Source organism: Triplophysa dalaica, chromosome 16 (assembly GCF_015846415.1).
Source record: "Triplophysa dalaica isolate WHDGS20190420 chromosome 16, ASM1584641v1, whole genome shotgun sequence".
Classification (NCBI taxonomy): Eukaryota; Metazoa; Chordata; class Actinopteri; order Cypriniformes; family Nemacheilidae; genus Triplophysa; species Triplophysa dalaica.
Genome location: NC_079557.1, coordinates 21,458,591 through 21,477,664, shown reverse-complemented (window position 1 = coordinate 21,477,664; position 19,074 = coordinate 21,458,591). Strand labels below are relative to the sequence as shown.

Genomic DNA, 19,074 nt, shown 5'->3' with positions numbered 1-19,074 from the left:
GTGTGTGAGTTTGTGTGAGTGAGCGAGTGTGTGTGAGCGAGTGTGTGTGAGCGAGTGTGTGTGAGCGAGTGTGTGTGAGCGAGTGTGTGTGAGCGAGTGTGTGTGAGCGAGTGTGTGTGAGCGATCGTATAAGTGTGTGTGTGAGTATGTGTGAGTGACTGAGTGTGTATGAGTGTGTGAGCGAGTGAGTGTGAGCGATCGAATAAAAAGTGTGTGTGTGAGTGAGTTTGTGTGAGTGACTGAGTGAGTGAGTGTGTATGAGTGTGTGAGAGTGAGTGAGTGAGTGAGTGAGTGAGTGAGTGTGTATGAGTGAGTGAGTGTGTATGAGTGAGTGAGTGAGTGAGTGAGTGAGTGAGTGAGTGAGTGTGCGAGCAAGGAATTATAGCAATTATAGGGACAACAATGAAGACCAGAACTATGAACTGCAACAAAAAAAAAAAAAAAGAGAAAAAGTCGCTAATGGAGAAAAAAATCTCAATCATAGAACTAAAAAATTAATTTGTGATCATATAAATCAATAATGGGACAGAAGCTTCAAAATCATAGGTCTTAAACAATCAATCTTCTGTCATTAATTATGAATAATAAATCTATAAAAATCGATACGAAGAAAGAAAATTCTTAAAGCAAAGAACTCATAAGTACCTAGTTTACATTTAAAACCAATGAAGAAAAAGTTTCAAAATATAAACTCAAAACTACTCTCATGATTAAAAGAAATATCAGCTATCGTATCGTTTATAAGCCAATATCTTAGGAGAAAAAGTTTTAGTATTCTTTGACTTATAGTACATGCATCGTATTGTGGCCATGGGTGATTTTTCCTATGTTGGGTCTCACGCAGCCTTTCAGCCGTGATCGTCCCTAATATATCACCTTCTTTTTCTTTTCTTTCTTTTTTAGGTGTTTGTCCTATGTGAGCTCTCGCAAGGCAATGCCCTGGTCGTCCCATAAATACACCTCATATCTTTTTTATTATGGTCACAATATTTCAACAAGCAATAGCAGGCTCTTCAAAAACGTTCAAATTCTTATACATTGTTTAAACTCTTTCTTTAAAAAGGAAAATTGTTTTTGAGGATACGGGTTATATATATCTATATATTCCTTATTTATAATAACGTCTTATTCATCTCAAGACAGACAGCCTTTCTTCTCAGGCTTTCTCGCAATTCATCTCTGGGTAATAAATATCTCTAAACTATATCTACAGGCCTTACTGCATGCTCATTCATTCATCCTCATTCATACCTTGCTTTGAGACCTGGTACCCTCCTGCAATTTTTTGTATCAATTTGTTCTTTTAGCTGGAGAACCTTTTTATAGACACTATCTTAATCCAGACCAGAACTCACCACCAGCAGACCACACAGATGTTTAAATTTAAACTATAAGCAATAATTTACTCACCTATATTGCACGCTTGATCTGTGCAGTCAGCCGGATGATCTGCCCTCGGGTATCATCAGATATCTTCAGCTTGTCCACAGCGCTCATGGCTGGTCTCGCCAAATATGATGTGGCAAAAGTTGAGTTTGCCGTTCAAAAAAATCTCCTAGACAAAGAAGGTCCAGGTGTCAAAGAGTTAACTATATTTGTTTGAATCAAACAAAGTGAGATGTTCCCCGGAGAGCATCTGAAAATCCAGTGCCTTCCAGCCTTTTATAGCAAAACTTCTGAGAGGAGTACTCCTCAAAAACCAATCAGGTAAAAAAAGTTATCTCTTATTTTCGTTATCCAATGCAACGAGGTACGTATCTAACAGTGCTTCATTTGCTATTGTCTTATTTTCTAAACAAATTTAAATTCAGTGCGTATGAAATCATCAAAAACTGCTCGATCATGCCCAATAAACAGTGGAAAAGTATCTAAAGTTATGAGAGAACAACATGTCACAAACTTTCAGGCCTCTGGTTTAGGCCTTAGAAACATCACTAGAAATTACATTGTTACAAGTGCTCAAAATGTGCTCTAAACATGCTTAAAATGAATAAAGGTCATTTATGTGAATAATCATTGAACATATATACCGATTTTAACATCAAATCATTAAATTATCATCACAAACATTTAGTTAAATGTGTTTTCAGATGTTTCCACTGATACACATGTCAACTTACATTCCTACTGTTCCTATGAATACTTTTTATGTATAATTGAATGAATAGTTTTTATATAATCCTCACTTAGCACAAGGTTATCATGATCCGTTTGTATTTCTCAGGTATATTATAACTGTGGTGAAGCCCAGTGCATGTAAAATATATCTAAATATGTCTTGTTTCTGCCCAAAATCACTCAGAAATTTCACAATAATACCAAATAACAGCAAACAGACATAAAAATCAACCATCAAAGCACGATTATATAATGGTCTGTTATACTACATTACAAGTCTAATACATTTATCGTGTTTTTAAGACTTTAAAAGGTTGATCTTACGGTATTCAGTCGTTGAAGACATCATCTCCTCAGTCGTCTCGGTTGTTCACAAACCAACAAACCGAGCTTAAACGATCTCCGAGAGACTTTAAACAATAAACCTCGAAGAGTTAAACAAATATTTAAAGTCTGCACCGTGTTCAAAGGTGTTAAGAGTCTCTATCTGTGTTTTTTCGCAGTGGCTTTCAGAAGCGTCTTCACAACTGAACTGCTGTCTCTGAAACTGCGCGCTTATCTGCGTTCAAATCTCAAAGCTTTATGACGTCACAATCGTTTAATGCTCTTTTCAGGGCTCCACGTCAACAACGTGTGTTTGTCGTAGTTGTGTTTGTCGTAGTTGTGTGTGTCCATGTAACTATGATACCCAGATAGCAGGGGACTCCGCGCCGGATCCGTTTTCAAACCGGCAAATGCGCGTTACAGTCGCATCCGTTTCACTGCATTAGTACAGATCCAGACTGAGTCCGGTTTCAGTGGGAGAACGACGGTCGTTCAGCAGATGCAGCCCGTATCTGTGTAACCGAACGCGCGAAGTTTTCTGAAGTGAAGTGGAGGCGGCCCGCAGCGGTGACGTTATTCCTCATAAACTCACACAGCGTGTTGTCAAACTGTTCTATTAATGAATTAATTCTTCATTTATTACATTGCATAACGTTACAGCTTAACTTAAAGTGGTTGTGAGTTTTTCTGAGTTAGATCTGTATGTAACTCGGATGCTAACTCGTATGTTATCAGACCATGCTAACATGAAGATGGCCCAGATCTTTAAGAATATTATTGACAAATTTGAACTTTTATCAAATTTCACTGCTAGAGTCAAGATAACACTACACTGTAAGTGTGTGATGATTTAACAGTTCGCGAGCCATTTACTCAAGTAACGTTAAAGAGAATATTGAATGCGCTGTTGAATGTGTGTTCATGCTTGAGGGAGAATTTATAATGCGAATAATATATTGATCATTCAAATTAACATTAATGAAAAGAGATTTTTGTTCCTAGTTTTGATTGCAGCGTTGAGTATTACAACACCTGGGAGACAGCGCTTGAGGTAATGACCAATCAGAAGTTTAACAACAGAGTCCAGACAGACCTACGATGTAAGTATGACTCGTTTCTTATAATGGATAAAACGTCTTTGTATTGAGCCAAAACAGATTTAACTTATGCAGTTTAAAGAAGGCTTTTTTGATGTTGATAATATATCACTGTCTATATTACTTCATTATTCTTATTTGCTGGATTAATTGATTAAACATACGTATTTTACATAAAATACAGATGTCAATTTACATTTAATAAGGTTATTAACATATTGCCCTTATGAAGATAAGAAATTTCTCTGGAAGTCTTGAAATGTTGTCCCTTAATAGAAAAGGTAATTTCATTCCCCAATTACAGTGTTATGTTTGATAACACAAATATCTTTTCTCCTGACCACTACTTCAAGTTAATTGAATAAATGAATTGAGAAATTGTCTAGGAACATTATATAACATGACTATCTGTCTTCACTTCAGGTTCCACAAGAGAGCCGGCAAAGGGTGAGTTTCTTTGTTGTAGTTGTTTTATTATTCTCTTTTTGTTAGGGCTAATTGTGGCTTGTAGGTTTCTGGAGAAATGCATATTCAAACATTTTCTCACTTTTCAGTAGAATGCCTACATGACTTGGTCACAGTCTTCTAGTAATGCCATCTGTCATTTGAGCACAAACAATTTATTGCTTCATGTCAGTAATTAATCAATAGTCAATAATTAGTGTCAGTGGAGGATGAGTTAAACCCTATGCCTCTTATGTGTGTACCCTAAACACTTAAATAAATACATACATAATATATGGGTGTAATATAACCATTTAGTTTGTGCATTCACACTGCCAGCAACTTCGATTTGTGTTGTTTCTTTCTTTAATGTTGTTAGAAGGTGATAGTTCTGGTTGTGTTACGAACAGTTATGAACATCACTGTAGTTTCATGTCATTTCATATTGACCTTGAATCAGTTTTCCATCATTTATAATGTCATATACAAATAACACTAGTTAATAATATGTTATGACAAATATGTTTGGAAGACATGAGCTCCACTGACTTTACTGTTACGGTATCTGCCGCTGGTTATGTAATTGCAGGACCACTCTCTTGTACATGCCACTCTTATTTACAAATGATTTTCATTAAACATAGGCAATATGAATGTACTTCACAAGTTTAGCCTCCAATCTAAGAATGTTTTGCTTTCACACTTTCGGTTTAGAACTAGAGGGATTTCTTCAAATTGGGTCTCTTATTGTTATGATTCCACCTCACCTTGTCAGGTATTTCTTGGTCTAGAGGTGGAATCATACAGGATCCTCTGTTTCATGTGGGGAGAGACGTTTTGACCTTGTGGCTTTCAATACTCTCCCCGAGTCTCGTCTGTGTCCCCGCCCTTTCAGTCTCGTTAGCCTTCCCTTAGTGTTTGATATGTGTCACCTGGTCCCTATTAATTATCCTATGTTTGTTCCCCATTAAGAGTCCTCATGTTTCATTGTCCTGTGCACGTTCATTGTTTGCTGTATGAGATGTTGCTGTCTTGTATGCTGTTCCTTGTTGAAGTCACCTTGTTACCTTGTTCCTGTTTCCTGTTACCCTGAGTTCTAGTAAGTGTTAGTTTAGTTTTGTATCAAGTGTATGTGTTCTTAGTTTAGTAAGTCAGTGTCCTTGTCTTTATTTATATATATTACCCTGTATTGTTTTCCCCCTCGTGGGTTTTGTTTTGCCTCTTTGTGTTTTGTATAATAAATTATCTGTTAACCCCGTCATTCCTGAGTCCTGCCTGCAATTGGGTTCTCCCTGCATTGTCTTCCTTGCAATTTCTGACACTTATTTTTTATATTTTTGGCATTTGAGTGTGTAATATCTTTACGTAATATTTACAGGGGATATAATAGTTCTCTACTGTTTATTAAACAATTTAAAGCCAAAAACAGTTTGTTTTGGTGATTGTCAGAGAATACAAAATACTTTAAGATTTTTTTCACAATTTTGTTTTAGAGACGAGGAATCACCTTTACTGAGTTCTGGAGTCAGACAGAGGGTTTGCATTACACTTGGAAAACAACTACCAACTAAAGCCAACAAAGTTTACACATTTTCCATCACCAATGACACATAAAGCAGCAATGATGGTTGATGTAAGCACTTTGAGTGTTTTGGAACTGAGGAGCCCAACAGCTGCATTTACATCCATTCTTCAAACTAGTAAATCCATCAGGGTCATAGTATTGACAGGGACAGTAGAGATGCCCAGACCTCTAGCTGCAGTTTTCTGTATAGGATTTTAGCTGCCCAACGGTTTGTGGCCTTGTTGGTCATTCTTTGTTTCATAATTATTTTAAACATACAGTACTGGTTAAAATTTAGCAAACGCTTATGTTTTTTCACCTTTTATAGTAATAATCTCATTAAGAATTTTTTACAAAAATTAAAAAAAGAATTTTAAAATCTTATATACTGTATAGTTGTGGTCAAAAGTTTACACACCCCATGCAGAGAAAATGTTGAGAATGTAAGAAAAGTAGAAGTTAGTTTTTGAATTATTACTGCCGTGTTATTTCACGTAACATTTAAATAATGTTTTTAACACATAATTATCTACATTTATCAAAGTAAGCCAGTTGAAGTCTTAACATACCTGCACGACTGGTTCCTAATACTGTACGACGTTACCTGAACCCTCAGTGATTTTTTTATGTTTTGTAATAGTTGTTGATCAAACTGCTGTCTAAAGGATTTTTCTGTTGAACTGTGGTCAGTTTAATGTAGTAAATCCTTCACAATTTTGCTTTTTCAGCATCTTCTGCATTATTGACCCTTGTTCATCAGTGACTGAATGATGAGATTCATCTTTTTATGCAAAGGGAAATTGAGAGACTCATACACAACTGTTACAAAATATACAAACATTTCATATTACTCAAGAAGTCAACACTACATTCAAAAGTCTGGTGCACGTAAACCTTTAGGTAGGGTGACCAGTTTCAATTGTTTTATTTTGTTTGAAATAATTAAAAAATAGATTTATTTAGTAACTCCTTCCAAAAGCTATAAAATGTTTCTGGAAGGACCAAATTTCATTTGAAAAAAAAAGTTTGACACAAATTATTATTTTCAGAGATGTACACTCACCTAACTTTAAATGTATTGTCTCTCAATATTCCTCAGTGTGGAAAGATGAATCTCAACATTATACTGTCATTAGTGGACAGAGATAAAAAAAAAACAAAGATTGTGGAGGATCTGGAGGATTTTTCAGAAGACCGCTGGACAATTGATTAGCTCAGATCTAACAAGAAACTAATCAACAGCTATTACAAAAGCTGTCATCAATTGTTAAGATAACATCATACTGTATTAAGAATCAGGTGTATGTAAACTTTTAAACTGGCTTACTATTATGAATTTAGTTATAATTCATTATATAATACTTTTTGTAAACATATGTTTTCTGAAATTACCACGCCCATTTTCTTCCATAGATTCTTTAACTTTTTCCAGATTCTGCAAAGTAAAGTTAAACTCTGGACAACAGGGATGGTATGTATGTTTATATGGGATTTGAATAGTTTGCACGTCCTTTCATTTGTTTTTTATTTACAGTTTGAACGGCAATATTTGCATAAATGGTACTGTTAATATTGTTTATTATGTTTTATTAGAATGAAATATACTGACAATAACATATCATTGAAACATTGCTAAAACAGTTTCCAAATGTTCTCATTGCCCATCCATCCATCTTCTTCCGTTTATCCGGGGCCGGGTCGCGGGGGCAGCAGTCTAAGCAGGGATGCCCAGACTTCCCTCTCCCTAGACACTTCCTCCAGCTCTTCCGGGGGGACACCGAGGCGTTCCCAGGCCAGCCGGGAGACATAGTCCCTCCAGCGTGTCCTAGGTCTTCCCCGGGGTCTTCTCCCGGTGGGACATGCCCGGAACACCTTCCCGGGAAGGCGTCCAGGGGGCATCCGGAAAAGATGCCCGAGCCACCTCAGCTGGCCCCTCTCGATGTGGAGGAACAGCGGATCTACTCTGAGCTCCTCCCGAGTGACCGAGCTTCTCACCCTATCTCTAAGGGATTGCCCGGCCACCCTGCGGAGAAAGCTCATTTCGGCCGCCTGTATCCGGGATCTTGTCTTTTCGGTCATGACCCACAGCTCATTACAATAGGTGAGAGTAGGAACGTAGATTGACCGGTAAATCGAGAGCTTCGCCTTGCGGCTCAGCTCCTTCTTCACCACGACAGACCGGTACAGCGACTGCATTACTGCAGAAGCTGCCCCGATCCGTCTGTCAATCTCCCGTTCCATCCTTCCCTCACTCATGAACAAGACCCCCAGATACTTGAACTCCTCCACTTGAGGCAGGAACTCTCCACCTACCTGCAGTGAGCAAGCCACCCTTTTCCGACTGAGAACCATGGCCTCAGATTTTGAGGTGCTGATTCTCATCCCAGCCGCTTCACACTCAGCTGCAAACCGTCCCAGTGCATGGTGGAGGTCCTGGTCTGAAGGGGCCAGCACGATGACATCATCCATTAAGCTGAAGAAGGAGTCCTATCGGGCCTGGTTGGCTTGTGGGACTCTCGAGGCAGCTGACAGGTACCGACAGGCCAAGCGGACTGCAGCCCGGGTGGTTGGGGAGGCAAAAACTCGGGCCTGGGAGGAGTTCGGTGAGGCCATGGAGAAAGACTATCGGTCAGCCTCGAAGAGATTCTGGCAAACCGTCCGGCGCCCCAGAAGGGGGAAGCAGTGCCCTACCAACGCTGTTTACAGTGGAGGGGGGCAGCTGTTGACCTCGACCGGGGATATCATCGGGCGGTGGAAGGAATACTTCGAGGATCTCCTCAATCCCGCCGTCACGTCTTCCATTGAGGAAGCAGAGGCCGAGGGCTCAGAGGCGGACTCGCCCATCACCCGGGATGAAGTCACCGAGGTAGTCAAGAAACTCCTCGGTGGCAGGGCACCGGGGGTGGATGAGATCCGCCCTGAGTACCTCAAGTCTCTGGATGTTGTGTGGCTGTCTTGGCTGACACGCCTCTGCAGCAACGCGTGGCGGTCGGGGACAGTGCCCTTGGACTGGCAGACCGGGGTGGTGGTCCCTCTTTTTAAGAAGGGGGACCGGAGGGTGTGCTCCAACTATCGGGGATCACACTTCTCAGCCTCCCCGGGAAAGTCTATGCCAGGGTACTGGAGAGGAGAATCCGGCCGATGGTAGAACCCCGGATTCAGGAGGAACAGTGTGGTTTCCGTCCCGGTCGTGGAACAATTATAATAATTGAACACATGACAATGTTTAATGTCAAGCCCTGCATGGCAACATGTGTGTGCGCAGACGTGTTTGGTCTCAGTGGGAAAAAATCTGGGTAACACTTTATAATAACTGCACGCTATGAATCATTAGTTAAGCATCAGTACATAGTTAATTAATCATTTATGAAGCATTGGCCCCACATTAATAGACATTAGTAAGCAGTTTATAAATACAGCTATAAATGCTTTGTTCTTGATTTATAAGCATGTATATAATATGCTTAATAATCAAATTTTCATACTTTATTAAGGATGAATTCATCATTTCTAAACTAAGGATTACATTACTTACAAACCAGTTAGTTAGGAGTTGTCAGTGGTTCATGAGATCATTTAGAAAGTGTAAGTAAATGATTAATTAACTCTTTGAATGCACATTTATACATCTTATTATTCTGACATATAGTAACAGTTACTTAATTTGTTAATAAATGCTTTTTTAACACACATTCCTGCTGTAATGATTAATTAAGGTAGTTATAAAACATTTACTAGTTGTTAGATAACTATTTTTTTTGAGCTCATCTAAAGTGAGGACTACGTATGCCTTGTAAAGCATTTACAAATGAGAGTTAAAGGCTCATAATCCTACTCTAATTCATGATTAATTAAGGTAGTTATAAAACATTTACTAGTTGTTAGATAACTATTTTTTGTGAGCTCATCTAAAGTGAGGACTACGTATGCCTTGTAAAGCATTTACAAATGAGAGTTAAAGGCTCATAATCCTACTCTAATTCATGATTAATTAAGGTAGTTATAAAACATTTACTAGTTGTTAGATAACTATTTTTGTGACCTCATCTAAAGTGAGGACTACGTATGCCTTGTAAAGCATTTACAATTTACTCCTCAGCAATTTGGCTGCGTCTTTTACCACTCAGGGTGGTAAATTTTACTGGTTTAATACACTCAGTGTAGGCTATTGAAGTGTTTACATGAATAAAATGTTTATACACTGAAGGTTATTAGTGTTTTTAATTACAGACTATTATCCCAAGGCACATCAACTGGCAAACCATTTGACTTGTAAGGCGAAGTCTACATAAAGGAATGAATGTTATGGGGAGTTTGGTCAAACTATGGCAGCGAGAAAGCAAATTGTTGTCTTAAATCAAAGACGCAGTGGTCCGCGGAGCCAGTTAGTGTATTTGCACAATTTCATTAGAGAACATTTTAGTTCCCTGGCTACCATGTCAGAGGAGAAACTTCTACACAAATTGAATCTGCCATGACAGCAAATTCTGCAGCTCAAGGGAGCTACCCCATCAGCCCGAAAATCAGCTGCTGCATGGCGGCTCTTTGTTTTTATGCCGTTGGGAGTTTTCTGCAGGTGTTTGAGGATGAAATTGGGCTGAGAAAGACCTCGGTGTGGCGGTGCGTTCACTCAGTGACAAACATCCTGCTCTGTAATTCCACAGATTACATAAGTATGCCTTTCCCCAGGCACGACGAGATGGAGGCACATCAAGGCTTCCATGCCATTGCGGGTGTCCCACGAGTGATTGGCATGCGGGATAGGACACTTATCCCTAAACACAAATGAGTGATTAAACCCAATAATGTGAATCAACACAGATTGTGAAGAACATTAACACACGATGGCAAACTATGAGAACATACATGACCCCTTTCAAGCGAAGACAAACATCCAGTTAAAGGGGTGCTGCAATGATGTGTCATGCATTCTTTCTTCTTTACAATGTTAATCGTACGGTCTTCTCATGCTAAACATGGTCATGTCAAAAAAACGTGTTAGGCGTATTATGTAGTATTTCTGTGTTCTTGATCCAACAGGTTATGTTAAGTTTTTTCAGAACATAAAAAACAGTTACGTAACAACTTTTCTTAGTCCCTTATTGGACAATTCTCTTGGAAAAGCACTAGGCACGGCCACATGAGAGCAGGAGAAGGAGCATGTGCAGACATCACTTTCACTTGTTGTCATGACTGTCACAAAGGATTCAATGCGGGAATTGAAGGTTTATTGCATAAACAAGAACAGAGATGTATAATCCACCAGGCACCATCAGCACAGTCCAGGAATATTCGCAGGGTAAGCCACAAAGGGAGATTGTTTCTAGTAGCGACTCAGTCCACCGGAACCACGAGAGCCCTGCAGGGAGTGGCCTCAACCCGGCGGTACTCGCGGAAGATGCACACCACCACACCGGAGATGTCTATCCACGGAGGGAGGTCGAGGAGCTGTAGATAATCTTAACCCGAAGAGAGTTCAATGCTGCCGAAGCAAAACAAAAGAGTAGACTATGATAACAGAACTTGGACAGGAAACTAAGACTGAAGACTGTGACTGAACAAGGACTAAAGACTGAGAATAAACTAGGACAGTAACAAGACGAGGTTCCTCAGGTTTGGCTGTAAACACACAACGGTCTGACACAAGACAAGAGGACGAAAGGGAATAAATAGGAAAATCTACAAATTAAGGATAGGCTACAGGTGTGGGGTAAATAAGAGAACAGGGTAGAGTACTAATCTGTGAAGGAGCTACAGGATTGAGTGATGAGAACCGGTGAGTGAGTAAAGCCTGACAGGGAAACACAAGGGCGGGGCGAATGACACAGACTCCAGACACGTGCAGAGCGGTTAAACGGTACGCCACGTGTTCAACAAAACAAAGTACACACGCATACACGCACGACACAGACCCTGAGAAGACCAGAATCATGACACTTGTGTGCAGGAGAGAGAGGGCATATGTTTGCGAAGTTCAGGTGTTTGTTTGTTTGCATTTGGGTGATGAATGTTATATAAACTGTGGATATAATGCTGGATTTGGAGAAGGTTTAAAACTGATATATGTAGCCGTCCCAGCGCTAAAAGATGCCGGATATGAACCGGATGCGGTGAGTGAAACTGATGTCTGTGTTTTGTTGACAGTGTGCTTTAGTTCAGCCTACCACTCCCCCCCGCACGCACTGTATGTTTTCGGAAGTAATCGTGCAGCTCTATCTATCTTTTATAAATGTGATCAAACTTAATACTCTTCGAAGATATGAATTATGCAATTCTACTCTATAAGTACTCAAGAGCAATATGAGATTGGCAGAAACCTTGTTAATGTAGCTGGTTAACGCAGAAAACGTATGGCCATGAGGGTGCGGGAACGGACAATTGCAAAATTATAAATACATACATATACACACAGACACACACATTTTTCTTTATTTATTTATACTATTTCAGTGAGCCCTGATAAACGCAATTTTTTACTATTTCTAAATTGTTTCTTTATAATAAGCATTATTTTCTCAATACTTTACCCAGTCTATAACGCAAGGAAGAGCGAACAATTGATTCTCGTGGCATCGATATCAACCTATTCAGCACCGCCGCCATGGACAGCACAGCACAAAAGCAGACAGACAAATACCAGATAATAAAAGGGATATCAGTAAGGACCACTGATCTATAATAAAGAATTGGATTGCTCATGGCATCATTACACATAAGCCACTGTGCCCTCATGTTGATGGTAGGATGCATCGTGAAGCGCAGCATGCAGGACTGCATCACAGTTTCCAATATAGGCCTATAGGGGTCCCAAACATGTAAGTAACCATAGCGTCAACTGGGCGTGACACAGATTACATTTGATGTAATATAATTTTACAGCAGTATTACAATTACATTTCCAATCTCACCCATCGCAATTCAGTAATCACAACTAATTTTTTATTAACTTTATTATTTAACCTTTTAAAATAAAATAATCTTTAAATACAACAATTTAAACTGTTATTGTTTAACTTTTTGTATTAAATAGTGGTTAACTTTGAATTGGATAAATATACATACCTTACAATTTCCTACAGTTACTGGATGTTAATAGTGAAGCATTATAACGCCATTGCATATCATTTCTCTTGTCCACTTATTATGCAATATTGATGCATTAGGTAAAATATATTTATGGGCTACTGGTTAGAGAGCCAGATTTAAACACAAAGGTTGCAAGTACGATTCCCAGGGTGGCAGGTTTCCATTAAAAACTGCATTCATTCATTTATTTAGAAATTAGATATTATTTATTAGAATGATCTTACTCGTTGTATAAACACCATGCACTGTGCTGTGTTCTAACTTATCTGTTTTTCCTGTTTTCCCCGTTTTCCCCTGTAGAGCTGCTTTGAAACAATACACATTGTGAAAAGCGCTATATAAATAAACCTGAATTGAATTGAATTCAAGGCGACCCCCAATGGGATTACATATGGCATACTGTTCACATATTTCAATTTTAGTTATTATTTTATATTAATTTACATAATAATACATAAAAATTCTGATTCAAGATTTTTATACTGACTGCATTACTTAAAATGTCTTTCTGATCCTCAGCCTCCTCCTACAGTTTAGTATTGAAAGGCCTAAATGACAATTAGCCTTTCAGGATCGGCCGTTTCCACATCTTTTAACATTTGGAAAGCCAAGGCCTTTTAGCAAACAACAAAGTCAAAAGAAACTAAATGTATGTGTATTTGAAAGGGATATATAAAGGCTACATGATTATTATGTTTGACTGGGCCTAACATTTTAAAGATCTACCTCTGTCCCAGCAGACCTTCAATCCTCTGCTGTATGTTAATTATCATTCATAGTGTAGTCTAATGAAAAGCATTAGACATTTTTTTCCAAAATGATGACCAATGTAGTATTTTCTAGAATTAAAAGAGCCTCCATTATTATAACCACATCAGCGACTGTTGCAAATAAAGCTGATACAAGGTAGAGTCAGTTTTCAGAAAACCAAATAAAGGTCGCTGTGGCAAGGGGGGCGTGGTTTAGTGACGTCTGTATCGGCTAGGAGAGACACGGGAAAGACGGTAAGCAAATGAGCCGATTGCAGATTAAGATCACCTGCATCTCGTTACAGTGATTGGTGAGGAGACAGCTTAAAAAGCTCACACTCCCGTGGATCGAGGAGAGAGAACTGGGAGACGTTGGTGAGTCCTGTGGGACCAAAGAGTGGAACTATTATCCGAGAAGTCAAGTCGTGTGGACTGCCTAAGGAATCTATTACCTGATGTGTGAAGCGCCATTTGCGCCTTTTTGTTGTTTTGGAAATAAAAGAATCTCACGTCTCCCAGTGAACGCCGACCCCGTGTCCTTCCTTATATATATAGATACTTTGATCCTTGTTACACTGGTGCCGAAACCCGGGATACAGGAAGGACCAGAGCCGCCGCCATGTCTCAGCCAGGATCGCCGTTTGCGGAGGTTGTCCAATCCCTCGCCGGTCTTCACAGCCAACAACACCAGCTGTGCTGGGTCTCCGTGAAGACCAGGAACGACGCTTTCAAGCACTCGTCCAGGCCCAGCAAGAAGACCGCGAGGCGTTTCGGAGCTGGTTGGACCAGGAAGCCACCGCCAGGGTGGCCAGCTCCCCAGCGGTAAGCCTGCCTCTGCATAAGATGGGGGCTCAGGACGACCCGGAGGCTTTCCTGGAGCTTTTCGAGAGGTCTGCGGAGATTTCTGGCTGGCCACAAGACGTTTGGTCGGCCCGGCTGATTCCCTTGCTGACGGGAGAGGCGCAGTTGGCCGCCCAGCACCTGCCAGTCCAGAATCTCCTGGTATATGCAGACCTCAAGAAAGCCATCCTCCAGCGAGTCGGACTGAGTCCCGAGCAACAGAGGCAGCGATTCAGATCTTTGGAGCTGTTGAGCCAGGGCGAAGGGTCGCATGCCGCAAATGGCTGATGGCTGACGGAGGCGACGTTGACAAGATCCTCGATCGTGTGACACTGGAGCAGTTCGTGGTGCGGCTTCCGCCGAAGACCGCACAGTGGGTCCAGTGCCACCGACCGGCGTCGCTGACGGAGGCCATCCAATTGGCTGAGGGCCAGATGGTGGCGTGCCCCGGGGTCGGCGTACCCCGTTCATCTCTCTCTCTCCAACCTGTTTCTTCTCCCCCTCCCCGACCTATTCCCTTTCCCAGGTCTCCGGCGTCATTCCTACCCAGGCCCGCACCCAGGAATCGAGACCTGATGGGGAACGGTCGACAATACTTCCGGGGACCTGGTCGATACATGCAACCTGCCGTCTCTCCTCCTCCACAAGCCTCTCCTCACCAATCCGTCGGCTCATTTCCTGCCGCTAGGGCGGCGGAAAAGTCTGGGCCGACCTGTTGGCGGTGTGGGGAGCCGGGTCACACGATCGACCGCTGTCAGATGATGGAGGTCGGGACGATGATCCGGGTCCCCGACGACCCACAGGTTGCCCTCGATTCAGCCGGCCTGTATCAAATACCTGTGAGTATCAAGGGGAATACATATCAGGCCTTGGTGGATTCAGGTTGCAACCAGACCTCCATCCACCAACGCCTGATTCGGTCCGTGGCAAAGGATAAGAGCCGCATGGTTAAGGTACGGTGTGTACACGGGGATGTGGTGAACTATTCTTTAGTGACGATGCCTATACAATTTAGGGGTCAGAAGCATAGAGTAAAGGTGGCGGTTAATCCCCATCTCAAACATCCGCTAATTTTGGGGACGAATTGGCCGATGTTTTCTGTACTATTGGGGAAATTATGTGCGGATGTTTCCTCGGGAAATCAAGGGCGACGGAAGACCGCGGTTGTGCAGGCGGGGTAAGCTGAGCCGGAACCTAGAGGGACTGATCCAGGGGAACGGAGTACCGTAGAGAGACAAAATCTCTCTCGGTGTGATGATTTTGCCCTGGAACAGTCTCACGACGACTCGCTTAAAAATGCGTTTCAGCAGGTTTGTACCATCGACGGACAGCGTCTTCACCCTGCACAGCCGCTTGTCTATCCGTATTTTGCCATTTTAAAAGACAGGTTGTATCGAGTGACCCGAGACACTCAGTCAAATGATACAACACAATTAGTTGTCCCACAGAGCCGCCGGGAAATGCTTTTCCAGACGGCTCACCGTAATCCAATGGTGGGTCACTTAGGACAAATAGCAACACTAAACCGTCTAATGGCCCGCTTCTTTTGGCCGGGCATTCATGAGAACGTGCGCAGATGGTGCGCGTCTTGTCCTGAATGTCAGTTGGTAAACCCACCGGCCACTCCTAAGGCACCATTGTGTCCCCTTCCGTTGGTTCAGGTCCCCTTCGAGAGAATTGGTATGGACCTGATCGGGCCATTAGAACGGTCGGCACGGGGACACCGTTTCGCATTGTTCTTAGTAGACTATGCGACACGATATCCCGAGGCAGTGGCTCTCCGCAACATTTCGGCTAAAAGTGTTGCGGACGCCCTGTTTAGCCTTATCTCCCGCGTGGGAATCCCGAAAGAGATTCTCACGGATCAAGGCACGGCGTTTATGTCACGGACTCTCCGCGAACTATACGGATTATTAGGCATTAAAGCAGTCCGTACAAGCGTCTACAACCCACAGACGGACGGCTTGGACGAAAGCTTTAGTCGCACTTTGAAGACTATGATCCGGAAGTTCGTACACGACGACGCCAAGAATTGGGATCGGTGGCTAGAACCCCTATTGTTTGCGGTACGAGAGCTCCCCCAAGCCTCCACGGGGTTTTCCCCCTTTGAGTTACTCTATGGACGCCAGCCCCGTGGGGTTCTGGACGTCCTAAGGGAAGCTTGGGAGGACGGACCCTCAGACAGCAAAAATCTAATTCAATATGTCCTGGACCTGAGAGCAAAACTCGATACACTGGGGCGGCTCTCTATGGAGAATTTGCTACAGGCCCAGGACAGGCAGAGTCGGCAGTATAATAGGGGTACTAGCTTACGTAAATTTGCATCGGGAGATAAAGTGCTCATACTACTCCCCACCTCGAGTTCTAAATTACTCGCAAAGTGGCAAGGGCCGTTCGAGGTCACACGGCGAATAAACGATCTCAATTATGAGGTAATACGGTCGGATAGGAGCGGAGCACATCAAGTATGTCACCTTAATCTCCTTAAAAAATGGAACGAGGTGAGCCCGGTGATGCTGGCGACGGTAGTGAGCAGAGAGGATGATCTCGGACCAGAAGCAAAATGTCCACTTCAATCTCTTGCCCTGGCCCTGGGGGGAGATCACCTCTCACCCTCCCAGCTCACCGAGGTAGCCAAGTTGCAGGCAGATTTTGCGGATGTGTTCTCGCCCCTACCCGGTCGTACCAATCTCATCGAGCACCATATTGAGACCAAACCGGACGTAATAATTCGCAGATTACCTGAACATAAGAAAAAAGTAGTTCAGGAAGAATTAAAAGCAATGCTTGAGATGGGGGTAGTAGAAGAATCCCATAGTGATTGGGCGAGCCCGATAGTTTTGGTCCCTAAAACAGACGGCTCAGTCCGGTTCTGTGTGGATTATAGAAGGGTGAATGCTGTGTCGAAATTCGATGCAGATCCGATGCCAAGGATTGACGAGTTGCTGGATCGGCTTGGTTCGGCTCGTTTTTTTTCGACACTGGATTTAACTAAAGGGTACTGGCAGATTCCCCTATCTCCTCTATCCAAAGAGAAAACCGCCTTCACCACGCCGTTTGGATTACACCAATTCGTAACACTTCCATTCGGGTTATTCGGAGCTCCGGCTACCTTCCAGCGCCTCATGGACCGCCTGCTGCGACCACATGCGGGGTATGCGGCGGCAAACCTGGACGACATTGTTATATATAGAAACGACTGGGAGCGGCATATACAACATCTAAGGGCGGTACTGAGTTCGCTGAGAAGGGCCGGACTGACGGCTAACCCGAAGAAGTGTGCAATTGGGCGGGTGGAGGTAAGGTATCTGGGCTTCCACTTGGGTCATGGGCAGGTGCGTCCCCAAATTGATAAGACGGCAGCAGTTGCAACCGCACCAAGACCCAAGACCAAAAAGGAGGTAAGACAATTCCTGGGGCTAGCGGGATATTATAGAAGGTTTGTACCTAATTATTTCGACCTCACTAGCCCGCTGACTGATCTTACTAGAAAGGAGGCACCGGATACCGTCCAGTGGACGGAGCCATGCCAGCAGGCTTTTACCAAGGTGAAGGCTGCTCTCTGTGGCGGACCGTTATTGCACTCCCCTGATTTCTCTCTTCCTTTCTCGTTACAGACGGACGCGTCGGATCGGGGCGTGGGGGCGGTTTTGTCCCAGGAGACGGGGGGTGAGGAAAGGCTCTTTCTCTAGGAGAGAGACAAAGTACAGCACCATAGAAAAGGAATGCCTCGCAATTAGGTGGGCCGTGCTCACCCTCCGCTACTATCTCCTGGGGCGCGAATTCACGCTCCATTCGGACCACGCTCCTCTCCAATGGCTCCACCGTATGAAAGATACCAACGCACGGATCACCCGTTGGTATCTGGCGTTACAACCTTTTAAATTCAAGGTGATCCACAGACCGGGGTCTCAGATAGTCGTGGCCGACTTCCTTTCCAGGAGGGGGGGGAGGCTACAGGCCAGATGGGGCCTCGGCCTGAGTCGGGCGGTGGGGGTATGTGGCAAGGGGGGCGTGGTTTAGTGACGTCTGTATCGGCTAGGAGAGACACGGGAAAGACGGTAAGCAAATGAGCCGATTGCAGATTAAGATCACCTGCATCTCGTTACAGTGATTGGTGAGGAGACAGCTTAAAAAGCTCACACTCCTGTGGATCGAGGAGAGAGAACTGGGAGACGTTGGTCTCCCAAGAGACAGCTCGCACAATGGGTCCAAGCAAAGTCATTCAAATGTGTCTGCTGCAGCTCGGTATATGCAACTAAGAAGCTATTAGAAGATATTTATTTTGCAGTATCATAACGTATTTATAGCTACCGATTTCATCAGGCTTCGAAAATTCTTCAAAAAGAACACAAAGAATGGCCTTCTCAGCTGCCAAAGTTCAACTCTTGCGTCATCACAAAAAGGTGTTCCACCGCACCACCGGTTCTGCTTAAAAACGTTTTGCAACGTTTTGTCGGGCTGTACGCAGCCCAGCTTTCTGTAATACACCCCAGATACATGAGACAAATACAAAAAATAACAACAACAACATAGCACATAAGAGTAAAAGATCATGAAAACTATATAACAAACAACATTGTATACATACAACATAAATAAAAAAGGTCTAAGGTCTAGAGAAAATTTAAATTGAAGCTTTACAATAGTTCACCGTTTGCTTTATTGTTCCGTACACCCTTCAATGTTTCAAAATATTGACATAGCTCAGATTTAAATGTGTAATGTTTGGTGTCTTTTTTTACCATCGACATTTGTGAATGTGAAACTTGCCTAAAGTAATAACGTAGTGCGGTGTTGGGGAATCCTTGTCAACTGTGAATGACGTCACTTGACGGTTCCAAAATGGCGG

The 19,074-nt window shown here is 42.7% G+C and overlaps 1 protein-coding gene and 2 long non-coding RNA genes across 4 annotated transcripts; 2 read left to right on the top strand and 1 right to left on the bottom strand.

Moving 5' to 3' along the window:
* Nucleotides 1-200: 200 nt before the first annotated feature.
* On the bottom strand, nucleotides 201-2,687 carry LOC130438187 (uncharacterized). The gene is made up of 2 exons (XR_008909282.1): nucleotides 2,443-2,687; nucleotides 201-1,555 (listed from the first exon to the last, which is right to left on the bottom strand). It is a non-coding gene; the product is annotated as an uncharacterized LOC130438187 (long non-coding RNA).
* A 79-nt stretch (nucleotides 2,688-2,766) lies between these two features.
* Nucleotides 2,767-6,511, top strand: LOC130438284 (uncharacterized). 2 transcript variants are annotated; one of them, XR_008909302.1, is made up of 4 exons: nucleotides 2,767-3,542; nucleotides 3,963-3,986; nucleotides 4,956-5,082; nucleotides 5,477-6,511. It is a non-coding gene; the product is annotated as an uncharacterized LOC130438284 (long non-coding RNA). The 2 variants fall into 2 exon arrangements; XR_008909301.1 differs by lacking the exon at nucleotides 4,956-5,082.
* Nucleotides 6,512-6,633: 122 nt separating this feature from the next.
* LOC130438304 (uncharacterized) lies at nucleotides 6,634-9,067 on the top strand. The gene is made up of 2 exons (XM_056770167.1): nucleotides 6,634-7,018; nucleotides 7,261-9,067. Exon 2 carries the CDS (start codon nucleotides 7,898-7,900, stop codon nucleotides 8,693-8,695), a length of 798 nt encoding a protein of 265 aa, XP_056626145.1. The 5' UTR covers nucleotides 6,634-7,018; nucleotides 7,261-7,897; the 3' UTR covers nucleotides 8,696-9,067.
* The last annotated feature ends 10,007 nt before the right edge of the window (nucleotides 9,068-19,074 follow it).

What these genes read in the sequence shown, in the direction of transcription:
- LOC130438304 (XM_056770167.1), top strand. Translation starts at nt 7,898, where the DNA reads ATGGCCTCAGATTTTGAGGTGCTGATTCTCATCCCAGCCGCTTCACAC.